Source organism: Pipistrellus hanaki (assembly GCF_964339955.1).
Source record: "Pipistrellus hanaki genome assembly, chromosome: 2".
Classification (NCBI taxonomy): Eukaryota; Metazoa; Chordata; class Mammalia; order Chiroptera; family Vespertilionidae; genus Pipistrellus; species Pipistrellus hanaki.
In genome coordinates, this window is record NC_140504.1 from 122,757,621 (window position 1) to 122,783,373 (window position 25,753).

Here is a 25,753-nt window from a genome sequence, read left to right on the forward strand (position 1 = left end):
CCCTGTGCAGTTAAAAATCCACATGTAACTTTTGACTCCCCCCCAAATGCTTAACTACTAATAGCCTACTGTTGACCACTACTCTTACCAATAAACAGTTAACACATATTTTGTACATCATATGTATTATATCCTGTATTCTTACAATAAAGCTGGAGAAAAGAAAATATTTAGAAAATCATAAGGAAGATAAAATACATTTACAGTGCTATATGTATTTACTGAAAAAAAAATTCATATATGAGTGGATTTAAACCTGTTCTATGATGAACTGTGTATAAGGATCTTTTGTAAACTTAGGACAATCTTTAAGTCAGATAATATAGGATTTCAGAGTCAATATTAACAATCAGGACATATTAAGCCAAATATTAATATGAAGACACTAACTTTATATTAAGAATATGTTGAAACACTAATAAAAATAACTATTACTAATACACTTAGAAATTTAAATTTTTCTCTGAAATGACAGGAATAATTTTTGTATTAAAGAATATATATTATATGTCTAAGGAAGTATACTATTTGCAGTTTAATTTTTAAATACTGTTCATAAGTAAATTGAAATTTCTGCCTTTTGGGGTTACTCAGTTTTTTACTGCTTTCACTTTATCTCATTAGAAATAATTTGCTATGAATCAAGTCCATTTCAAACAGTGAAAGTAATGTGAAACCTTTATATTTTTTAAAACACTAATCTTGCTACCCTTTATGCTTTCCATAATGAGAAGAAAAACAAAACACAAAAAAACCTTAGAAGAACTGCTATGAAATGGGAGTGGTAACAACCATATATAATTTTAAATTTGAAGTATTATGAGTTCATATTTAACTACTGATAAAAACCCCAATTTTCTATTAGTCTTACAATGAATAGATATCTTCATGTTTTCATTAATCTATTTATTTCTTAGTCACCTACCTGTCTTTCATTCTTAGAAGTGTTGCTGTTATCTGCTTGTTTTAATTCTGATCCCTTTTGCAGAACTTATAGTCACCATCCCTTATCAATCTTTGTTAGCAGGCATGACCTTTTATGTGTCAGTGCCCTTCATTTGGTTGGTAGCATCAAGCTTTTCCTTTATTTTACCCCCATGCTGGACTAAAAACTGACAGCCCTTTTTCTTAGTACCTGTTAACCTAGAGAATTGAATCACACTGTGAAAGGCTTTATTCAAAGCAAAGCAGAAAACACTTAATACTTCTATTATTACAATAAATATCTGAGCATAGAAATTATTTTTAGTTATTCCTGTACATGTGATACAATGTGCCTGCACAGAATACAATTTTTCACCATTTTGTCAACTTTCACCTGGAAGGAACAAAGAAATAGCTTCCAGAGGCATCTATTTATAAAGAAGACTATCATAATGCAAGTACAATAATAACAATATTTGGTTATTTTACATGCAATACATTATCTTAGTACCTAAACTATGTCCATTCTTGGTGTAGAAGCAGGTATTGTTGATAAGGTTTACACAACAGCCAATGACATCACCGGTCGTAAAAGTTGGTCCATAAGGTTGTCCCGTTCCAGAAGAACAAAATGAATGTCCATCATCCCCATGATAACCATATGAATGTTTATCCCAGCCTAAAGAGAAAGTTCCAGTATATTTACAATGAAATGAAAAGTTCCACTGTGCTACAATTGATTCACAAAGATTATGGGAAAGCAAGCAAGAAGAGTACAACAGATAATATAGAGATCAAATTCCCAACTGTATTTTAAATTCTCAACAATTACATGACAATTTTTATATTAAAATACAGTTTATAGCCCGCTGGGCAAGGCTCAGTGGGTTGAGCATGACCTATGAAACAGGAGGTCACATTTCGGTTCCTGATCAGGAAACAAGCCCTGGTTGCGGGCTTCTTCCTCAGTGGGGACCATGCAGGAGGCAGCTGATCAACAATTCTCTCTTATTGATGTTTCTCTCTCCCTTTCCCTTCCTCTCTGAAATCAGTAAGAAAAAATAAATAAATATATATATATATATTTACACACACACATACATATATATACATACATATATATATATATGTATATATAATACTATTTATAACATTAAGGAAAATGAACTCAGCACACAGAATACAAAAACATGTATTAAAAAGAGAGGACACCTACAAAGAAAATAAGGCAAGATAAGTTTTCCATGCATATTTCCTTTGGTAATACACCAAAAGGAATTTGTTTGTTTTGATTTACACACACATGCACAAATATACACACGCACAGTTTAATATAAAATAGAAGAGTTTTCTACTTTGCTTTCCAGTTTCAAAAAGTTTACCCCCAAATTAATTTTAAACATTAGTAAACAGAACACCAGAAATATAATCATCTGGTTAATAATGGTTTTGAGAAAAAGTCTGACATCTGAATTCACACCTTCCTTAATTTACTTTTAACATCAGGTCTACATTGTGAGAATATTAACAAATGAAATATAAACAACTGAAAAAGGGTTAAAAGCCAAGAATGTGTTGTTTAGTAAACAGAGTTAACCGCATTAAAATGTTTAAAGTTGGTATGACTATGTACTGGAAGTTAAAAAAAAAAAAAATGCAAAAAAATGCATAGTATACATGTATTAAATTATGCCAAATAGCAAAGAAATTTCAATTCAATTTATTTTAACAACTCAGTTTCTACTTTGAACTCAGAGTATAGGTGATTAAAAATACAGAAAATCAATGTACTTTACAATTTCAAGTTATTAATGGAAAGTTTTAGCCACAAAGAGCTATGAGACTATACTATATAGTTCAATTACAACTGTACCTGGTAGTCTATTCATGTTCACACCTTGAGCAGACAGACCAATTCCCATGTAACTGTTAAAAAAAAAAACAATAGAAAGGAAGAAAAGCAGGTTATTATAGTCATATTATGTATAAATAACCAATACCAAGTTGAAATTCATAAGTTAGCTAAAAAAGTTTTTGCAATTCTTTAGCAAAAAGGGAAACATTAAGCAGCACTAAAACTCAGATCACAGCAAATTCCAATAATCATTCATAAACACACCCAAAGTATCCTATACAATAAAAGCCTAATATGCTAAGTGTCCAATTTGTTTGACAGTTCGACCAGTCACTATGATGTGCACTGACCACCTGGGGGCAGATGCTCTGACCGGATTAGCTTGCTGTTGGGTCCGGCTGATCAGGACTGGGCAAGACAGGCCAACACACCCTGGAGCCCTCCGATGGTCCCTCCCCGATCTGGACTGGGTGAGACAGGCCAGACATGCCCTGGAATCTGTGCACCACGCAGGTTTCTGCCTAATCCCTGCAGTCCAGGCCGAGGGACCCCAACATTGGTGCACGACTCTAGTTGGTAATCTATGCACTCTACTAAACATAAAGGACTCATACAAAAAAAAAAAAAAAAAAAAGATGTCCATGCAATAAAAATCTTTCTAATTTATCTATCCATATTTAGGATTTAGACTTCCAACAAAAAGTACTGAGGAGCTTGTTAAAAAAAAATAATAATGAAGGAAGGAAGGAAGGAAGGAAGGAAGGAAGGAAGGAAGGAAGGAAGGAAGGAAGGAAGGAAGGAAGGAAGGAATCCTATATAATAAAAGCATAGTATGCAAACTGTCCCCTCGACTGGAGTTCTACCAGGGGCGCAGGTCTGGCTGGGGGAAGGGAGGGAGGCCCTGACCTGCAGCTGACAGCCACTAGGGACCCTACCAGTGCACAAATTCCATACACTGGGCCTCTACTGTTAAATAAGAAAATGGGGCCTAGCTGGCGTGGTTAAGTGTCAGTTCATGAACCAGGAGATCAGGGTTCGATTACTGGTCAGAGCACACACTAAGGTTGCGGGCTCAATCCCCAGTTGGGGGTGTTCAGGAGGCAGCTGGTCAATGTTTCTCTCTCATCAATGTTTCTGTCTACTCCTCTCCTCTCCTCTCCTCTTTCTAAAAGTAATTAAATTGTTTTAAAAGAAACAAGTGTTTTGAAAGGACGTAGTAAAAATCCAGACCATACAACAATACAAAATAACAGATACATACTTGGAAAAAAATGTCAATTTCATTTAAAAACATCTGAACTCAATAAAATTACACTAAAATGTATATTCTGTAGAGTATCTATATATTGGTTTTTGAAAAGTGTTTTGGCAAATTGACAAAACTCACCTAAACATAAGACTCTTAGTAATTAGTTTTTGAAACTAGAAGAAAATTATCTCCACAAAAGAAATACAAGAGAAGATGATATTTAAGGTATGCAATTAATTTTTAAAGTGGTATAAAATATTAATAAAACCCGATAGAAATAGTTCAAAAGAGAAAAGTCCAGCCGAAATTGGTTTGGCTCAGCGGTAGAGCGTCGGTCTGTGGGCTGAAGGGTCCCGGGTTTGATTCCGGTCAAGGGCATGTGCATTGGTTGTGGGCACGTCCTGGGTGGGGGGTGTGCAGGAGGCAGCTGGTCGATGTTTCTCTCTCATCGATGTTTCTAGCTCTCTGTCTCTCTCCTTCCTCTCTGTAAAAAATCAATAAAATATATTTAAAAAAAAAAAAAAGAGAGAGAAAAGTCTAAAGCAATACACTTATCAGTACTGATGCAAAAAAAAATAAAAAAACCTAAATAAAAGAGCATCTAAATCCAATTTGTTAAAAAGCTAATTGACTGTGATTATATCAAGACTTAAAATGGCATTTAACAAATCCCAGGTATGATTCCTAATAAAAACTCAAATAAAATAAGAATAAAAGTAAACTCCTCAAGTATGACACACTTTTCCCCCAAATATATTCAGAGCAAGCAAAATATTCTAACAGGCTTTTTATGCATGCAAATTATACATGTTCTGTACCAGAAGCTACACTGTGTTCTAGTAAAAAGCCTGCCCAGATTGGCCAGAGTCAGAGAGGCAGTCTATTAAAAAAAGAACTGGTGTTGCCTCGGAAGTGGGGGGTAGTCTTATACAGCAAATATAGGCCTAAACCTATGTTTTAACTGTAAAATTAGGGGGTCATCTTAGACGCCAGAAAATATGGTATTTAAAAAGCCAATAGGTAAGTTAAGATGGGATTCTAGAAATATATCAAAATAATAATCCTAATATATAAAAACTGTGGGTCCATCAACTAGAAGTCAGTCCTGCAGTCAACACTGGGTTGCCATGGAGACCCAGCACTGAGTGCCAAGAGTGTTGGGAATCAGGTGTGGAGAGAGGCCTGAAGAAAGAAGCAGGGTCTGATCTGTAGCTTTTGTGGCAACTTTTGATCTCTTTGTCTCTGGGCCAGGCCAGCAGCCGTGCCTCCATTTATCTCCAGGCCTCCACCAGGGCTGCTGATCAGCCCCGCCTTTCTGATCAGGCCCTGAAACGCTGACTGGCATAAAAACCGACCAATCAGAACCAAATCTGGGTGAAGTGTGAGGAGCCAATGGCTGCCTAGGAGGCGGAGCTTTTGACGCTGACTGGCATAGAAATCAACTAATCAGAACCAAAAATCTGGGTCAACTGTGAGAAGCCAATGACTGCGTAGGTGGAACTTTTGATGCTGAGTGGCATAGAAACCGACCAATCAGAACGAAATTGGCCAGCAGAGGAGGGCAACTAGGGGCAGATCAGGCTGGTAGGGAAGGACAGTTAGGGGTGATCAGGCTGGCAGGGAAGAGCAGTTGGGGGTGAGATCAGGCCAGCAGAGGAGGGCAGTTGGGGGCAATCAGGTCAGCAGGGGAGGGCAATTGGGAGCGAGATCAGGCCAGCAGGGGAGGGCCATTGGGGGCGAGATCACTTCTTCAACATCGACTCGCCCAAGCCGTGGTATTTTGTGGAAGAGCCACACTCAAGGAGCCAAAGAGCCACATGTGGCTCACGAGCTGCGGTTTGCCAACCATGGGTCTAGTCGAATCCTAAGAACACTATGTGTTTTCAGAGAAATACACTTTTTTTTCTTTTTTCTTTTTATTGTTTAAAGTAGGGGTGTCGAACTCAATCAGAGAAGGGGCCAAAATCTAAAATCCAGCCTAAATCGCGGGCCGAATGGTTTACTGAACAGTCATAAACTGACAATGTCATAAACTGACAGCGGAGTGCAGTGATGACAGCGCGGTGCGGGCCACATTGCAAGGCCTGGCAGGCTGGATTTGGCCCGCGGGCCTTGTGTTTAACATACGTATGTGGTTTAAAGTATTATAAATAGTAGTGCATATGTCGTCTCCCCCCCCCAATTGACTTTCCCCAGTCTCCCCTACCTCCCCCACATGCCCTCACCCTCCACCCAGTGCCTTGTGTCCATTGGTTATGCTTATATGCATGCATACAAGTCCTTCAGTTGATCTAACAAAACAAACCAAAAAATATATGATAAAACTTCTAAAGATAACCCAATCAAAAGGAGATAAAGCAAAGATTTATTAGGCCACAGAAAACAAGAACTAAAAAATAATAAACACATAAATTAGACTTTACCAAAACCAAGAACTTCTGCTTAAGAACTTCTGCTTAAGACATAAGATAATCCAATATTTTTAAATGGACAAGCGATCTGACGAGACAATCTACAAAGTAAGATACTGCAGATAACCAACCAGCATAAAAAACTGCTCTATACACAATTAGTCAAAGGGGAAATGCAAATTAAAAACACATTGAGATACTACTATACACTTAGCAGAATGTTTAAAATTTAAAGGATTGACAACATCAATATTGCTAAGAATACGATACAATAAAAACTTTCATACATTGTTGGTGGAAATTTTAAGTAGTACCACTTCCCTGCAATAATGTCTGACAGTTTTTCATAAAACCAAACATGTACATACCCCAATACTCAGCAATTCCACTCATAAGAGAAGAGAAAGCACATGTGCAACCTAAAGATGTATACAAATATGTTCATAGCAGCTTTATTCACAATAGGTAAAATTCTAAAACAGCTGGGTATCTATCAATAAACTAATGAATACACAAGTTGTAGGACATTCTATTAAGAAATAAAATGGAGACTGAGTCCCCCTCACACAAACCACAGACACCATCTTTTTTATGTGGGGCACTCACCTGCTAAGCATCAGCCTGGGCGAAAACAACAGCCCCATCCTCTGAACTATCTCTCCTCCCTCCCTATAGAACTTGTGCCAAGCTGAGGAGTCAGTGCCTAGGACAGGGAGTAGAGGTCTGGGCAAACTCAGGTGGTGTCAGTGACTAAGTTGTACAGCAAACATGTCAAACTTGTGGTCGGCGGGCTCTGAGTTTGACATGCTTATATACCGCCTTGGGGAGAGGGCCATCCTCCCTATTTTCCCACGAACTGAATTTGGCAAATCAACCCTTACAGATCTTCTAGCTCCGCCTTCCCCACTCCTAAGGGTTCCACCCTGCTGAAAATAGGCTCCTGGCAGAATGTGGGACAGACTGAACTGTGTGTCTCTAGGATGGAGGAAAATTTTCCCTCACACACCTGACCAGAGAAAAGCTCTCCCCCTCACTTCACATGCCAAATTATGATCTGTTTGGGCTTGAAAAACTCGGCTCATCTCACCCTTCATAACTCTGGGAGGGCCCACTCCACCACAATGGTCTGGAGACACTTCATAGGTGGCACCTAGAATTGGTGTACCCTGGAACTTTTGCTGAGTGGCCTCAGAACCAGCACTGTCACTCAATGAGTTTGAACCTGTATCAATATGGTAAACATCACTCACATCTATCTGGTGACTCACTGAGAGCCTACCTCATGCAACTTGAGTAAAGCTAGGGACTCTTTCATTGTCTGAGCCTAACAGGAAACCAGCAGGCAGAGGCAGGCGGAGGTAGATTGGCAAGTGTCTTGGGACTTTCACCGACTTGCTCTCAGGCCAGCGCTGGTAAAAACTGGCCTTGGTGCACAACTTGGTCCTTCCCAGAGCAGAGGAAGCCAAAAACTTTGGATTGCTTTGAAGCCCTAAACAAGTTGCCCAGGGCCAGTCATAAGCACCATGTGACATTTGCCTGCACCAGAGTCACTCCCAAGAAGGCCCAGAACCAACATACCCAGTGGGCAGCTTCAGACAATACCAGAGCAGGAATCTAATTAGTTTCACAAACAACATATCCAAAGGGAGATCTAGGCAGGCATCAGACCCCACTGAGGCAAATTCTGCTCCACATGGAGAGCATCAGCACAGCAGCTTGTAACACTGTGGTCAGGGTTGATCCTCAGTCAAACAGCCTGAAGGTTGACCACATGCATAAGTGGGACATAGTAATCAAGACTCAACTACAAAAGGAGAGCCTACATAACCCATAAAAGGGGCATTCCTGGAGCACCAACCTCAGATGAGCAAGTAGACTATGCCACTGGGTCCAACAGGACACCTACTACATAAGGCCATCCTACCAAAACTGGGAGTCATGGCAGATCTACCTAATACATAGAAACAAGCACAAAGAGGTAGCCAAAATGGGGACACAAGAAAACATACCCCAAATGTAAGAACAGGAGAAATCTATACAAAAAGAACTAAATGAAATGGAGGCAAGCAATGTATCAGATATAGAGTTGAAAAATATGATTATAAAGATACTCAAGGAACTTAGTGAGAACTATAACAGCATGAAAGAAAAAAAAAAAAAAAAAAAAGGACCCACAAAATTGAATCAGCCAGAGAAGAACCCACAAAATTGAATCAGAGAAGAAGAATATAACATCTGAACTGAAGAATACACTACTGTGTTTCCCCAAAAATAAGACCTACTTACAGGTTTCCTTCTGAGTGAAATATAAGGCATCCCCCCCGAAAATAAGCTCCCCCCCCCGCCCCCCAGGCTCTGTCTCAGAATGAAAATTAATTTACCGTAAACTGGTCGCTAGGGCCGCCCCGACTGGCGTCTAGCAACCAGTGACATTATGCCGAGTCCTGACTTCACTGCTGTGTGGAGGTGGAGCGGAGGTCAGAGTGAGCGGTGAGCGCAGGGCGGGAGAGAGGAGGAGACTGGACTGGGTGTGGCCAAGGTGCTGAGTGCTGGTCTGTCTCTGGTGACACTACCTGATGCTCGCAGCTGCCCTCATGATGACTGAAGGTTCTCAGTCAGTGGCAGACCCTGCTCCAGCCCAGATCCAGGCCCCAGCAAGCCCAGTGACAGTCCCCAGGCAGGCCCCAGGGGGTAAATGTCTGATAAAGGGGTAGGGGGCAGATGTCTGGTGAAGGTGTTCAGTGGCACAGGGGTGAGGGGAGGGGGATCACTTAAAATGACACAGGAGGATCAGAGGGGGCAATCAAAATGACACAGGAGGATCGAAAGGGGTTACTAAAATGGTAATCCCCCCTCTGATTCTCCTGTGCCATTTTGATTCCCCCCTCTGATCCCCCTTGTGTCATTTTAAGTGATCCCCCTCCCCTCACCTTGATACCTCAATTCCTTTTTTTTACCCCTAGAAATGAGCTCAAAAAGAAAAAGCTACTCCGTGGATTACAAGAAAGTAATCGTGGAAGACTCTTGGGGCCAAAATCTTACTGCTTTCTGCAAAGAGAAGATGTTGAGTATCTGATTGGTCCAAAAATGGCTAGCAGAGTATGGTAACCTCATTGAACAGTGGACAAGGGAAATGCTAAAAAGCATAAGTGTGGATCAGATCAGCAACCATTATTTTCCGAGCTGGAAGACCTGATCTGTGAATGGGTTGCTGACAGGAGAGCAGAGGCTTTGGTTGTGAATAGGGCTCAGATTCAAGAATTTGCCCTTGCAATGGCACCACAGTTTGACTTCAAAGCATCACAACACTGGCTGGATAATTTCCTTCAGTGAAGTGAACTGTCTTTAAGAAGATCTACATTGTTTAGGTTGGAAGATACTCAAATTATTAAGCGAGAACTTGCATTCAAGTTCTTTATTGATGATGCTGACTTCTCTAAAATACAGTCTTTCCAACATGACTGTTATGGATGAAACTGCAGTGTTTATGGGCCAATCATCTCAAACAACAATTGAACAGCGGGGTACCCCTTAGCGTACATTCCCTCCACTGCTTATGAAAGTTCACGAATTTTGGCAATTCGTCTCGATGGCACTAAAATCCCACCTTTAATCATTTCTAAGGGCAAGAAGGAAAAGATTGAACGTGTTTTGGGCGTTTTTATTCTTGAACTGAAAAAGCTTGGGCCACACAAGCAGTTATAAGGAAGTGGGTCGATTTAATGCTGCTGCTTGTTGTGCGAGGGAGCCAAAGAGAAATGCTAGTCTGGGATGCAGCCAGCATTCACCACACTAAAGACATGAAGACATTTCTTCACGAAAGAAAAATAGGTCAGATAATGATTCCCGCAGGAATGACGGCCTATCTCCACACTCCTGATATTGCAATAAACAAGCCATTCAAAGGCAATTTGCGCATGGAAATTAATGACTACATTGAACATAGAATGGAGAGAAATCAGCATGGAAACTTTGTGAAACCTAAACTGCAAGAAGTTGTGACTTGGGTGAAGAATTCATGGGAGAAAATCACTGACAGTTGCATTGCAAATGCACTGCAAGCAGGCTACCTTTTCAAGAAGTACTCATTTAAAGACAGTGCTATTGCTAAACATGAGAGATTTGGTCCACTGATTCTGAAAGAAATGGAGTCACAAGAAATTCACCAGGAAATTCAGGAATTGGATTGTTATGATGATGTTCCAGAAGATGACAACATGATTGTCATTGAGTAAATGAGTAAATTCTTGATACTGTAGGATTCACAGTTTGTCTGGTTTGTGTTGACAACTACTGTACTACCGTACCGTATACAGGTAATAAATTTCCTTTATTTTCATTTAACAATGAATGTGTACCATATTCTTCTTCATGGAAAAATAAGGCATCCCCTGAAAATAAGACCTAGCGCATCTTTGGGAGCAAAAACTAATATAAGACACTGTCTTATTTCCGGGAAAACAGGGTAGAAGGAATAAACCATAGGTTAGAAGTAGAGGATCAAATCCTCTACTTCCTCAATATGGAAGACACAGTGGAGAAAAAACACAATCAGAGCAGGGAATAATAAAGATAGTTTAAGAAACCTTTGGAGTAACATAACAACATCTGCATCATAGGGTACCAGAAGGAGAAAAGAGAAAGGTACCGAGAACATTAAATGACTGAAAACTTACCCTGGTTAAGGAAAAGGACACACTAGTCCAAGTAGCACATAGTCCCAAATAAGATGGGTGGCCTCAGGCAGGGATTGACTTGCACCTCCTTGGAGATCCAAGAACCAGTGCACCCAGTGGTCAAAGTGAGACCACACCAGATTACAGCTCTTCAGATCCATAAGAGACAAACTCAGGGGGCAGACTGAGTGAGCACTAAAGCCCTACTGAAGCAAGTACTGCCCCATAAAGGTGTTCCAACACAGAAGTTCTCCCATTGTAGGCATAGCTGGCCCTCATAACCAATTGGTCTGGAGGTCAATTCCTCCCAGTGATAGCAACATCAATCAAAGCTTAACTACAACAAGACTGTGCACACAGTTCACAAAGGGCTGCACCAAGAGTGTCTACCTCAGGTAACTGGGGAGGCTGAGCCACTGGGCCCTATAGGACACCTAGCAAACAAAACTACCCTACCAACTTAGGGAAGCAGCGAAAATGTGGAGACAAAGAAACAGATCACAAATGAAAGAAATGGAGGAAAGCAAACGATTGGATATAGTAGGGGTGTCGAACTCAATCAGAGAAGGGGCCAAAATCTAAAATCCAGCCTAAATCGCGGGCCGAATGGTTTACTGAACAGTCATAAACTGACAATGTTAACCAGAAATGTGAATTTAAAATGAGTGGAACAATCTTTTCCTTAACAGTGCTGTTAACCAACTCACATGCTATCAAGCAAAACAGTAATATTGGTATCAAGCAAAACAGTAATATTGGAATGTACCTAAAATGCTCATTGTTTTGTTTTCTGTATAGATGTCTGACACCGTTTTCCCCGGATCAATGAGTCAATGTTTGGTTTTATTTCTTGGGCTGTAGCAACCCGCAAAACAGCATGGAGGTTGTCATCGGTAATGCGTGATCTGTGCTTGTTTTTGTTCAGATTCATTATTGAAAACATCTGTTCACAAAGATAGGTGCTCCCGAACATGGATAGAATACGGGCAGCATGAAGTCGGAGCTCTGGCATTGAGTCAGGGGGCAGTAGAGGGTAGAAGTCCTCAATTTCAACATCCTGAAACCTTGATTTCAGGCCACTGTCAGACTGAAGCTCGATTATCTCCATCTGAAGGTGATGGGGCACATTGTTGACATCAACTGTAAAAGGATTGGCAAAGATGTCAAAGCCAGAGTGCTGTGTTCTAAAGTCAGAGAAGCGCCGCTCAAATTCACTTAGTAAACGGCTAACTTTGGTAGCCAGCCGACTGCAAGGAAAAGTACCAGAAATAGTGGTTGAGATACTCAAACAAACGGGAAAGTGGGCAAGATTGTCCTGTTCCAGTTGGGACTTCCATAGTTGAAGTTTACGCTGGAATGCTGTGATCATGTCAGACATCTTCGTGATGACTTGTTTGCGTCCCTGCAGCTTCAGATTCAGTTGGGCGAGATGCTCGCATATGTCACACATCATAGCAAAATCACATAGCCAGGCGGGATCCGACAGTTCAGGCAAGGGCTTTCCTTTACTTTCCATGAAAAGAGCAATTTGTTCTCTGAGCTCAAAAAATCTTTGAGGACTGCGCTCTTGCTCAGCCATCTTACTTCTGTGTGGTATGGCATGTCTCCATGCTCTGCACCCACCTCCTGTAAAAACTGCTGGAACTGGCGATGATTCGGGCCACGTGCCCATATAAAGTTAATAGTTTTAATGACTGTGGTCATTATGTCATTCATGTCCAGAACTTTTCCACACATAGCCTCTTGGTGGATAATGCAATGATAAGTAATCAAGGGTGTGTGGCAGTGACTTTTTTGCATTCTTTCCTTCATTAGTCCAACCAAGCCTTTCTTTTCTCCGCACATTGAAGGTGCGCCATCGGTAGTTAGCCCCACCAACTTTTCCCAGGGTAATTTAAAATTATTTATAGATTTCTCCACAGCCTCAAATATATCAATATCTCTACCAGTCGTCGTCCCATGCATGGCAGCTACATCCAAAAGTTCCTCAGTGACAGAGAGGTCGGTCTTCGTAGCACGTATAAAGATGGACAGCTGCGCTGTATCAGTGTTGTCTGTGCTTTCATCGATAGCAAGTGAAAAAGCGAGATAACTGCATGCCTGTTCGGCCAGCTGTGATGATAGATTTCCTGAGAGTTCTTGAACTCTATCTGCAATGGTGTTTCTTGACAAATTGACATTTTGAAAACTCTGTATCTGGTCTGGGCATACTTGCTCACACACTTTTAGCATGCATTGCTTCAAAAAGGCACCCTCTGAAAAACACCTTGAAGTACGGGCAATTTCTTCAGCCACTATAAAGCTTGCTTTCACTGCAGCATCATTTTTCGCTGTAGCCTTTGTAAACATTTGCTGCTGTGATTGTAGTTTGCCTTTTAGTTCTTTAACAATTTTATGCTTTTCTTCCAAAGTATATTTGCCATACTTAACATTATGTTTGGTGTCAAAATGACGACGTATATTGTACTCTTTCATCACCGACACTGTCTCATAACACAATATACACACTGGTTTGCCCTCTCTAAGCACAAACATGTATTCATTTTCCTATTTGTCATTAAATTGTCTGCCTTCACCGTCAACTTTTCTTTTCCTGGACATTTTGGGATCAATATTGGCAGTAAAAGATGTAGTTTATTGGAAATCTGCGTTAGAAGGAAAAAGTTGAAAACTGCACAGGGATAGCTTGATTTGGCAGATGGAGTGGAGAAAAAAAAAGTCAGTCAATAAATGCCTGGCTGGGTACAGAGAGCAGATTCTGTTGCGATTTTTATGCCTGCACTTTATGCCAGGAACTGGCAGCTTCTGCTGTGTATTTTTTATGCCCGCACACTCACTCTCTCCTCTGCTCTGCCACCCGCACAACCACATCGGATGCCGGACTATAGGTCACGCCTCCTGAATTTCGCGTGACTTGTTATCTATGCGCATGCGTAATAGATAGCAAGTACAGCGGCCCGGAGAGGCGGCCTGTGAGATCACAAGCCTCCTATGTCACCACGCGTCATTGTGATGGAACGCAGCGGAGTGCAGTGATGACAGCGAGGTGCGGGCCACATTGCAAGGCCTGGCGGGCCGGATTTGGCCCGCGGGCCTTGTGTTTGACATGTGTGGGATATAGAGTTCAAAACCTCGGTTAAAGATTTTTCAAGAATTTCCTAGAAAATGCCGATAAATTTAGCAAGACCCTCAAGGATATGAAAAAGGACCAACTAGAAATTAAACATACACTGACTGAAATAAAAAATATCAAAGAGATACCTAACAGCAGACTAGAGGAACACAAGAATCAAGTCAAAGATATGAAATATAAAGAAGCAAAAAACACCCAACCAGAAAAGCATAAAGAACCTAAAAATATGAAGATAGTGTAAGGAGCCTCTGGGACAACTTCAAGCGTACCAACATCAGAATTATAGGGGTACCAGAAGAAGAAAGAGGACAAGATATTAAAAACCTATTTGAAAAAATGACAGAAAACTTCCTCCAACCTGATGAAATAAATACTTAAAAATCCAGGAAGTGCAGAGAACCCCAAACAAGAGGAATCCAAAGAGGACCACACCAAGAAACATCATAATTAAAATGCCAAGGGCAAAAGACAGAGAATCTTGAAAGCAGCAAGAGAAAAACAGTTAGTTACCTACAAGGGAGAACCCATATGACTGTCAGCTGATTTCTCAACAGTAACTATGCAGACCAGAGGGGAGTGGCAAGAAATACTCAAAGTGATGAACAGCAAGAACCTACAACCAAGATTATTCTACCCAGCAAAGCTATCATTCAGAATTGAAGGTCAGATAAAGAGCTTCACAGATAAGAAAAAGCTAAAGAAGATCATCACCGCCAAACCAGTATAATATGAAATGCTGAAGGGTATTCTTTAAGAAGAGGAAGAAAAAGGTAAAGATAAAAATTATGACCAACAAAGTGACAACAAATACATATCTTTCAACAAGTGAATCTAAAAATCGAATGAATAAAAAATATGATGAACAGAATAAACTGGTGAATGGAATAGAATCAAGGGCATGGAAAGGGAGTGGACTGACAATTCTTGGGGGGAAGGAGATGTGGGAGGTGTGGGGAGAGACTTGACAAAAATTGAACACCTATGGACGAGGACAAATGGGAGCGCTAAGGGCATGAGGTGGGATGGAAACCAGGTGGAGGGAAGCTATGGGGAGAAAAATAGGAACAACTGTACTAATCTGAATAATAAAGACTTCTTTTTAAAAATCAGTAACAAGATAGGGATGTCACTTTCACCCTCTTATTTAACATAGTACTGGAAATCCTAGCCACAGCAATAAGACAAGAAATAAAGGACATCCAAATTGGAAAGAAATAAAGGATTGTCATTATTTGCAGATGACATAATACTGTATATGGAGAATTCTTAATGATACCACACACACAAAAAAAAAAACTTTAGAATTGATAATTTAGTAAAGTGGCAGGGTACAAATAAATATCCAGAAACCAGTTGCATTTTTATACACCAAAAATGAACTATCAGAAAGGGAAACTAAGAAAACAATCCCGTTTATGATTGCATCACAAATAAAACACCTAGGAAAAATTTAAGCAAGGAGATAAAAGACCCATACTTAGAAAAGTATAAGACACTAAAACACTAAACTGTAGAAGATGTAAGTAAGTGGAAACATATAACATTTACATAGATAGGAAGAACAACATTAAAATGTTCATACTTCCCCAAACAATCTATAGATGCAGCACAATTCCGAATAAGATATCAATGGCATTATTTCACAATACTAGAATATTTCAAAAATCTATATGAACACACAAAAGACTCTAACAACCATAAGTATCTTGAGATATAAGAATAAAGTTGGAGCCGAAACCAGTTTGGCTCAGGGGATAGAGCGTCCCAGGTTCGATTCCGGTCAAGGGCACGTACCTTGGTTGTGGGCGGAGGTGTGAGGTGTGCAGGAGGCAGCTGATCGATGATTCTCTCTCATCAATGTTTCTAACTCTCTATCCCTCTCTCTTCCTCTCTGTAAAAAAAAATCAATAAAATATATATATATAAAAAGAATAAAGTTGGAGGCACATGCTATCTGACATCAAACTGTACTATAAGGCCATTATTAATCAAAACAGCATGGTACTGGCATAAAAAAACCAGACATATAGATAAATGGAACAGAATAAAGAGCCCAGAAATAAACCTACACCTTTGTAGTCAATTGATATTTGACAAAAGAAGCAAAAACATACAATGGGTAAAGACTGTCTATTCAATAAATAATATTGGGAAAATTGGACAGGTCATTGCAAAAAACTGAAACTTGACCATTAACTTAAGCCATACACAGGAATAAATTGACACTGGATAAAAGACTTAAAAGGTCATACTCGAAACCATAAAAATCCTACAAGAAAATAGGCAATAAAATGTCTGACATTTCTCTTCTCATTATTTTTTCTGATACATCTCCTCAGGCAAGGGAAGCAAAAAAAAAAAAAAAATTAATAAGGCTCTATCAAACTAAAAAGGTTTTGCACAGCAAAGGAAACCATCAACAAAACGAAAAGACAACCCAATGAATGGAGGAATGCATTACCAATGATGCATCTGGTAAGGAGTTTATATCCAAAATTTATAAAGAACTTATACAAGTTAAAACAAAAAACAAACAAACAATCCAAGACAAAAGACTTGAATAGACACTTCCCCAAAGAGCACATGGAGATGGCTAATAGACATATGAAAAGATGCTCAACATCACTTATCATCAGAGAAATGCCAATTAAAACCACAATGAGATATCAGCTCATACATGTCGGAGTCGCTATTATCAAAAAGCCAACAAACAACAAGTGTTGGCAAGGATTCAAAGAAAAAAACAACCCTAGTGCACTGTTGATGGGAATGCAAAATTGTTCAAGCCACTGGGGAAAGTAGTATCGAGTTAGCTCAAAAAGTTAAAAATGGAACAACCTTATGACTTCTGGGATCAAAGAAACCAAAAACACTAATTCAAAAGAATATATGCATCCTTACATTCATAGCAGCATTAGTTATAATAGTCAAGAAGCAGCCCAAGTGCCCATCAGTAGGTGAGTGGATAAAAAAGCTGTGGTACATTTATACAATGGACTACTACTTGACCATAAAAAAGAAGGAAATCTTATACTTTGCAATAGCATGGATGAACCTGGAGAGCACTATGTTAAGAGAAATAAGCCAGTCAGAGAAAGGCAAGTACCATATGATTCCTCTCATATGATGAATCTAATAAACAAAATAAATGAAATAGAAATAGACTCACAGATACAGAGAACAGACTGTCAGCTGTCAAAGTGTGTGTGTGTGTGTGTGTGTGTGAGAAAAAGATGAAGGGATTAAGAAAAAAAACAAAACTCAGACACAGACAAGAGTATGGTGATTGTCAGAGGAAAAGGGGGATGGGTAGAGGTAGAAGAGAATAAAAGGAGAATAAATGGTGATGGAAGGAGACTTGACTTGGGGTGGTGAACACACAATACAATATACTGATGATGTATTAAAGAAGTGTACACCTGAAACTTATATCTCCAATCTGGGACCCCTGGAAGGATGTCCTACTGCCAGTTTACAGAGATTGGACCTAAATGGGCAGTCGGACATCCCTCTCGCCAGGCAGGACCTCTGGCTCCTAACTGCTCGCCTGTCTGCCTGCCTGATTGCCCCTAAATGCCTCTGCCTCAGTCCCCACCACGTGGCTTTGTCAGGAAGACGTCTCTAATAAGCTTATTACCCTTTTATTAATATAGATGTCACCCCAATAAATTCCATTAAAATAAGAAATTAAAAAGAAAGTGAGTTACTGATACACACAATATGGATGATCTAAAAAAATGTTATAGTGAATCATAGGATTCCTTTCATATGAAATTGTAAATCAGACAAAATGAGAAGATAAAGACAGGGCCTCACTGAGAAATAGCACAAGGGAACATTTCTGAGGATGATAGTATTGTTCTATATTTTGACAGGAGTTTTGATTTCACAGGTCATATCTGCAAATGTCACCAAGTAGTACACTTAAAATTTGTGTATTTCGCTATATGTAAATAATATAATTTTAAAAGAGTGAATAATATAGAATTCTAATTAATATGTATACTTCAGCCCGATTGGCGTGGCTCAGTGGTTGAGTGTCAACCTATGAACCAGAAGGTCATGGTTTGATTCCTGGTTAGGGCCCATGCCCAGGTTGCAATCCCAGTGGAGGTCATGCAGGAGGCAGCCAATCAATGATTCTTTCTCATTGCTGATGTTTCCATCTCTCTCTCCTACCTTTCTCTCTGAAATCAATAAAAATATATTAAAAAATAAAATAGCCGAAGCCGGTTTGGCTCCGTGGTAGAACATCGGTCTGTGGACTGAAAGGTCCCAGGTTCGATTCCGGTCAAGGGCATGTACCTTGGTTCCGGGCACGGTGTGCAAGAGGCAGCTGGTCGATGTTTCTCTCTCATTGACGTTTCTAGCTCTCTCTCTCTCTCTCTCTCTCTGTTAAAAATTAATAAAATATATTTTAAATAAATAAATAAATAATAAAATAAAATATGCATACTGCAGTGATTTGGTGTGAAGTCTACTTTGAAGTGCTTCAAAAAGTAAGATGGACCACTGAATGAATAGATATGAGGTAAAGCAATTAGTTTTGCTATATCACAACATTTAAGTTCCTTAAAATCACCATACTAAACAAAATCATTCAATAAATAAATCTACAGTGTTTATGAGGAAAAACTGGGTTAAGAACAGTGTTCCAAAACTTCACCAGTAACACACATACACAAAGCTAAGAACTCAATTTAAACTCAAAATTCCATAAAAAGTTTTACAAAAGTTGTTAAAAAAGAATACTACAATAAACATGGCATATTACACTGAAAAAGACCTGAAGTTTACTTGGGGAAGTGGGTGACATAAAGATTACAGCTTGTAAATTATTTCAAAGTGGTGGAAAGAAAGTTATCTAAGAAGGGAAAAATTGTGACACTGGATATGCATGGGTGTGGCTTATAACACAGTGAACCAAGATAGCTGGTAGATGTTTGAGGGGTTGCATGATATATAAAAACACACTCAAATTCAACAAGAGGGAAGGAGTGACAAGATTTAAGCACATGCACAATAAATTTATTATTGTGGTACTATGTGTTTAAAAAGGGAAATGGTCATGGATACTTTTCAGAACAATATGTCAATACATAATTTCAAATTATACATTTATTAGCATTGTTAAGTAGATAATAGTTGTACCAAATATCCAACAACAGAACTAAGAGGACTAGATTAGTTTAATTCCTATTATAGATAGGAATTAGGTTACCATTACTGCTTTATATTGTTAATGCTATGTACTAGTAACCTAATTAAATTACCAACAGATTTCTCATCAGAAATCATGGAAGCCAGAAGGCAGAGGCTTGAAAAATTAATATAGAGCAATAATTATAATTCTCTGGGCTTGAACTGTATAAAGCTACACTTTTATGACAATACCAAAAAGGAAACAGAAGAAAATGGAAATAATATGGACCAGTTTAATATGCTATTAAAATCAAGTTGGTATTATCAATCTAAATTATATTAAGTTATTATCTGAGTAATCCTCCAGAGCAACCACTAAGAAAAACTCACAACTTGAAATGAATTTCCCTAAAACCAGCAATCCAATTCTTAGACATCTACCCAGGAGAAACGAAAATACATCCACACAAAACTATTACACAAATGTTTGTAAAAACATTATTCACAGTAGGCAAAAAAGTGTTTCTACCTACTGATGAATGGATAAACAAAATGTTATATATATATATATATATATATATATATATATATATATATATATATATATATATATATCTCCTTACAATGGAATATTAGTTTGCAACAATGGGGAATAGATTATTGATAAATGCTATAGCATGAATAAACCTTGAAAACATGCAAAGATAAATAAGTAAAAAACAAATGGTCACAAATTGCATGATTCCCTTTATATGAAATTACCATTATAGGAAACTATAAAAACAAAATAGGTAAGTGGTCACCTAAGACTGGGAGAAGTGACTACTAATGGGGATAGGATTTCTTTTTCAGGTGATGAAAATGTTCTAAAATTAAACAGTGGTAAGGTTATACAACTCTGTGATACACTAAAAACTAACCAAAGTATGTTTTTAAGTGTCAATTTTTAAGGTATGTGAATTATGTCTCAATGAAACTCATTGTCAAAACATAAACGAGAACTTCTGATTTCAGCTCCAATATGTAAAAAGCTTGAATTTTGTCACTTATCCTCAAAACAAGGAAAAAAGTGAACAAACTGAAAATCAACAACTCTTCTTAGAGTCATTAGAAAACTGAGTTCACAAAGCAAAAAGCCTCCAGGAAAATTGAGAAGAATCAGATTGGGCTTGCCAGGAGCAGGAGCCTCTGAATACGGTTAACTAGTAGGGATATTTTAAAGATATTTGTGTAAGTAAGCTAGCTTGAGCTTTAAAATCCTTCCCTTTTTTTAAAAAAAAAAAAATGTATTTTTATTGATTTCATATAGGGAGAGGGAGAGATAGAAACATCAATGATGAGAGAGAATCACTGATCAGAGCCTCCCTGCACACTCTACATTGGGGCTCAAAACTGAAACTTGAGCATGCGCCTTGACCAGGAATCAAACCATGACCTCCTAGTTCAGGGGTCTTCAAACTACGGCCCGCGGGCCACATGCGGCCCGCAGAGGAGTCTGATCCGGCCCGCCAGGTTTTTTGGGCAGTGAGCGCAGCCGAGGTGTTACAGTAGGAATTAGTAGTTCATATAGTCCGGCCCTCCAGCTCTCTGAGGAACCGTGATCTGGCCCCCACTTTAAAAAGTTTGAGGACCCCTGTCCTAGTTCATAGGTTGATGCTTATCACTGAACCACGCCACCTGGGCAAAATCTTTCCCATCTTAAAGAAGCCTCCACATATTCATGAGTTTTACCTTGGGAACTCCACCAGATTATTTTCAGAAAAAAAAATTCCTTCCAGTTTTAGGCTGGGGGAGAGGAAAAGTGGATATGCTCAGAGCAATCAGTTCTGCTTAACAAAGACTTGCCTCCAAGAGAAACTACTGTATTAGAGCCTTGTCTGACCTAGAGTTTAAGGACAATTAGACAACTCCAGTCCAGCTAGCCTTCCTGACTTAAAAGGAGGGAAAATACTAAAACTTCTCTGAAGATCATAACCTGGTCCACTACAACAACTGAGATTTAATCATAACATTACAGAACATGTCCATTCCCTAGTACATTATCACCACATCTGTAAGGTTCCAGGATAAAAACAAATGACAAGTGAGAGAGCTGCATGGCACAGCCTATAAGGAGTTTCTAGGGAAACCCTAAAACAACCAAGACGACGAGGAAACGAGAGGAAAATAAAGCCTCTGATACATACAAACAATACCAACACACCTAGCAAACATTAAACATGGCATAAATACAAGCCAGATAATTATTTACCTGAGTTCCTATCTACACTAATAAAAGAGTAAGATGCAAACTGACCATACCTTCACGATGCCCACCAGCCAATCAGGAGTATGCAAATTAACCCAACAAAGATGGAAGGTTAACTTGTACACGTGGGCACCAAGTGGCCAGGGGCAGGGCAGGACGCTTGCATCATTGCCATGGCAACAACACAGGCATTTCACACAGCCCCAGCCAGTCTGGGCTTATGGGGAGCATGGGAAGGTGGAAAAGCAGCTCCAGGCTGGAGTGGAAAGATGCCAGTAGCCAGGGGAAGGCAGGCCCATTCTTGCACGAATCTTCATGCATTGGGCCTCTAGTTGTATAATAAATTGTATAGTATTCAACACAAAATTACAATGCATGACAAAAAGCAAGACAAATCATATTCTAAAGAGACAAAGCAAGCATCAAAACCAAAATCAGATACAGCAGATATTTTGGAATTTATCAAAACTAAGAATTTAAGATAACTGTTAATTTATATGGTATTGGCTATAAAAATAAAAGCAAACTGCTAGAAATCAAAACCACTAACACAAACAAAGCATGCTTTCGATGGGCTAAACACAACTGAGGAGAGACAATAAGTCAGCGTGCAGCTATATCAATGGAAATGTCCCAAACTGAAATGCCAAATAAAGGAGGGAAAGAATATATAAAAGAACTATGAAACAACTATAAGGGGTGTAACATACATATAATGGGAATACTAGAAGGAGAGAAACTGATGTTACAGATACCAAATCAAAATTCCAGAAAACTCAGAGAACACAAAAGAAGTTAAATAGAAAACATCAACTCCTAGGCTTATTTCAGGATTTTCTGTTTGACTTTTGTAAACAGAAAATCCTGAAATAAGCTGAAGGACACACATACAACAAACAAACAAACAAAAACAAAACACACCTTACTTATATGAAAGAAGAGTAAGAATTATGTCAGACTTCTCTTTAGAAACCATGCATGAAAAAAAAAAAAAAATAAGGCTGGAGTAAATTATCTGAGTTTTGAAATAAACTACCGATCTATAATTAGATATCCAGGAAAATTTTCCCTCAAAAGTTTAGAAGAAATAGATTTTATCAGATAAAAACTGAGCGAATTTCTTGCCAATAGACCTGCCTTGCAAGAAGTATTAAAAGTTCTTCTGAGAAAAGAAAAAGACATATGAGAAACTCAGATCTACATAAAGAAAGGAAGAGGTTCCCTTGGCATAACTGCATGACGACGGATAAAGATAAAATCTTTTAATTTTCTTATTCTGAATTGAGCTCAGATAATTGTTTAAAAAAATAACAGTAACAATCAATATTAGTTTACTAATATGAGAAATGAATAATAGCAATATTATAAAGGACAGGAGGAAGAAATTGTTTATAATACCATATAATAAAAACATAGTATGCAAATTATCCCCTCAACTGAAGTTCTTCCAGGAGTTTGACCAGGGGGCAGGCTGGCCAGGGAAATGGAGGGAGGCCCCAGCCCAGTGGCGGCAGGGGGAAGAGAGGAGTATCCAGCTGGCAGCTGGCAGCTGCTAGGGACCCTACCAGTGCACAAATTTCATGCACTGGGCCTCTAGACTGTTATAAAGCATCTACAATGCCTCTAAACTGGTAAAGTATTATTTGAAAACCAGAGGCCCTGTGCATGAAATGGCAAAGGTAGACTACGTAGTGTAAAAAGAAAAGAGAACCCTGGGAATCAAACTGCACAATGCCAGCATTATGGGGTTAAGGATATAATTTGAGTACAAAAGGAACTGGCTTACTAAATATGCAGCGGTAGGGTTATAAATTATTACAATCATGCCTATTTGAACTTGGCTCTCTCAACTCAGAAAGATACAGTGTAAGAAAAAGCCTGGAAAAATTACTCACTATCTGTATTATTTAACTAGAGGGCGGGGCATGAAAATTCATGCATTGGAGGGGGGGGTTCCCTCAGCCTGGCCCGCCCCCTCTCACAGTCCAGGAGGCCTTAGGGGCAGGAGGTAACCTGCTGATCAGAGGAAGGCAACGCCCTATTACACCTCTGCTGCTGCCACTGCTGGCAGTGCAAGCTCTGTTGGCCCTGGTTGCCTGAGCCTGGGGCGGCCCTGGGCGGCTGGGCAGCTGCCATCCGAGGCTTGCCTGTGCTTTGATCCAGCCCTGGGCACCTGGGGGAGCTGAGGGGACTGGGAGACTCTGGAGTATGCCATGTGCTTGCTGCCCTGGTGGAGTTGAGGGGACTGGATGTCACCATCTTGTGGCTGTGGGCACTGCCATTTTTGAGGGCAGGGAATTCAATTAGCATATTCCCTCCTTATTGGCTGTGGGCACCGCCACCTGAGGGCAGGGCAAGGTCGGCAGGGCAGTCAATTAGCATATTCCCTCCTTATTGGCTGTGGGTGCCACCATCTTTCTGATGACATGAGGGTCAATTAGCATATTCCCTCTTTATTAGATAGGATTCCAATTCTTCACTTTAATGACAAACCTACCAGAGAAACTTGGTTAATATAAACATTATGAATTAAAACAAAAATAATTACCCAAGAATAGCAAACAATTTTTCCCACCACACTTACCCATCTCTTCCCTTGCTGACAATTTTTACTTCGAAATAATAAATCCCACAGGCTGCTGGTATTGGATGTGTGGCACGAACTGATGCTGCATCTTTTGGGGTTTTGCCATGACCTGCATAAAAAACAAAAAGGAAAAAAAGTCAAATGAGATATCCAAATGAGAATCTTAACAAATAATTCAGGAACAAATATGGTTTATAGAATAATATATTAGGTCTAGTAATAATTAATGTCGTTTTCTAATACTTTTTTTTAAATTGAATTTATTTAAACAATACAACAAAACTTAATCAACAATATAGTTGCCGTTGTTTTCTACTACTTGTGCCCAACGCTCAGGAAGCATTTTAATCCCTCTGTTGTAAAATTCTTGTGATTTTGATGCAAAAAATTCAGTCAATGCATTTTTGAGGCATTCTTCATTATTAAATTTTTTTCCAAGAAGAAAGTTTTGCAAAGAACGAAACAAATGGTAATCGGAAGGGGCAATATCAGGAGAATATGCAGGTTGAGGGAGAACTTCCCATTCCAACTGGCGCAGTTTTTCAGCAGTGATTCTTGCAGTATGCGGTCGTGCATTATCGTGGTGAAGAATTACGCCCTTCCGATTAATCAGCGCTGGTTCTTTTTCTCTTAAAGCTTGGGCTAACCTTTCCAATTGGGCACTATACACTGCACTTGTAATGGTTTGGGTAGATGGTAAAAGTTCATAATGAAGAATTCCTTTAAAATTCCACCAAACACACAACATCACTTTTTTCGCATGCAAGTCAGGTTTTGGCGTGGGCTGCGGAGCCTCATTTTTGTCCAACCATTGAGGCCGCCTTTTCAAATTAACATACAGCACCCATTCTTCATCTCCGGTAACAGTTTGCTCTAAAAACGGCAAACGGTTTTGACGAGAGAGGAGCGAACTGCAAATTGTGACTCTTTGATTACGGTTGTTGTCGGTCAACTCATGAGGAACCCATTTTCCAAACTTTTGGACTTTGCCAAGTGCACGCAATTGATTGGAAATTGTTTTTTGTGAACAATTTAAAGTTGTCGCAAGCTCTTGTTGGGTAATTTGAGGATTTTGCACCAAAAGAGCTTGAAGAGCTTCTTGATCAAAATTGGACACACGGCCTCGACCACTCTTGTCATCTAACGAAAAATTTCCCTCGCGAAATTTCTCAAACCAACGCTGGCATTTTCTGGCGCTAACTGCATCTTGACCAAGAGCACTACAGATGTTTTTTGCAGCCTCACTTGCTTTTCTTCCTAATTGGAACTCGTAAAGCATGCAGTGCCGAATATGCTCTTCATCCGCCATCTTCTTAGCCCTAGTTTTGCAACAAAAACCAAACCAAACACAAACTTTTTCAAGCAAAACTTGTTAATTGCACTTCACACATTCTGTAGATACCACGTGTTTGAAGGTTATGTCAATACAAGTCAACGCCAAGCAAGATTTTAAACGAATGTTTAAAAACGACATTAATTATTACTAGACCCGATATACATTTCTGCATCCATGAGTACAAATAATTAA

At 39.3% G+C, this 25,753-nt stretch overlaps 1 protein-coding gene across 1 annotated transcript in view; it reads right to left on the reverse strand.

Moving 5' to 3' along the window:
* Window positions 1-25,753, reverse strand: part of RANBP9 (RAN binding protein 9) — an 83,220-nt gene that overhangs the window by 37,265 nt on the left and 20,202 nt on the right. The window contains exons 2-4 of the mRNA XM_084872729.1: window positions 24,223-24,334; window positions 2,798-2,850; window positions 1,436-1,603 (exon numbers count right to left, since the gene is read on the reverse strand). Of these exons, the coding sequence (XP_084728855.1) occupies window positions 1,436-1,603; window positions 2,798-2,850; window positions 24,223-24,334 (333 nt within the window). The remainder of the gene's footprint in view (window positions 1-1,435; window positions 1,604-2,797; window positions 2,851-24,222; window positions 24,335-25,753) is intronic.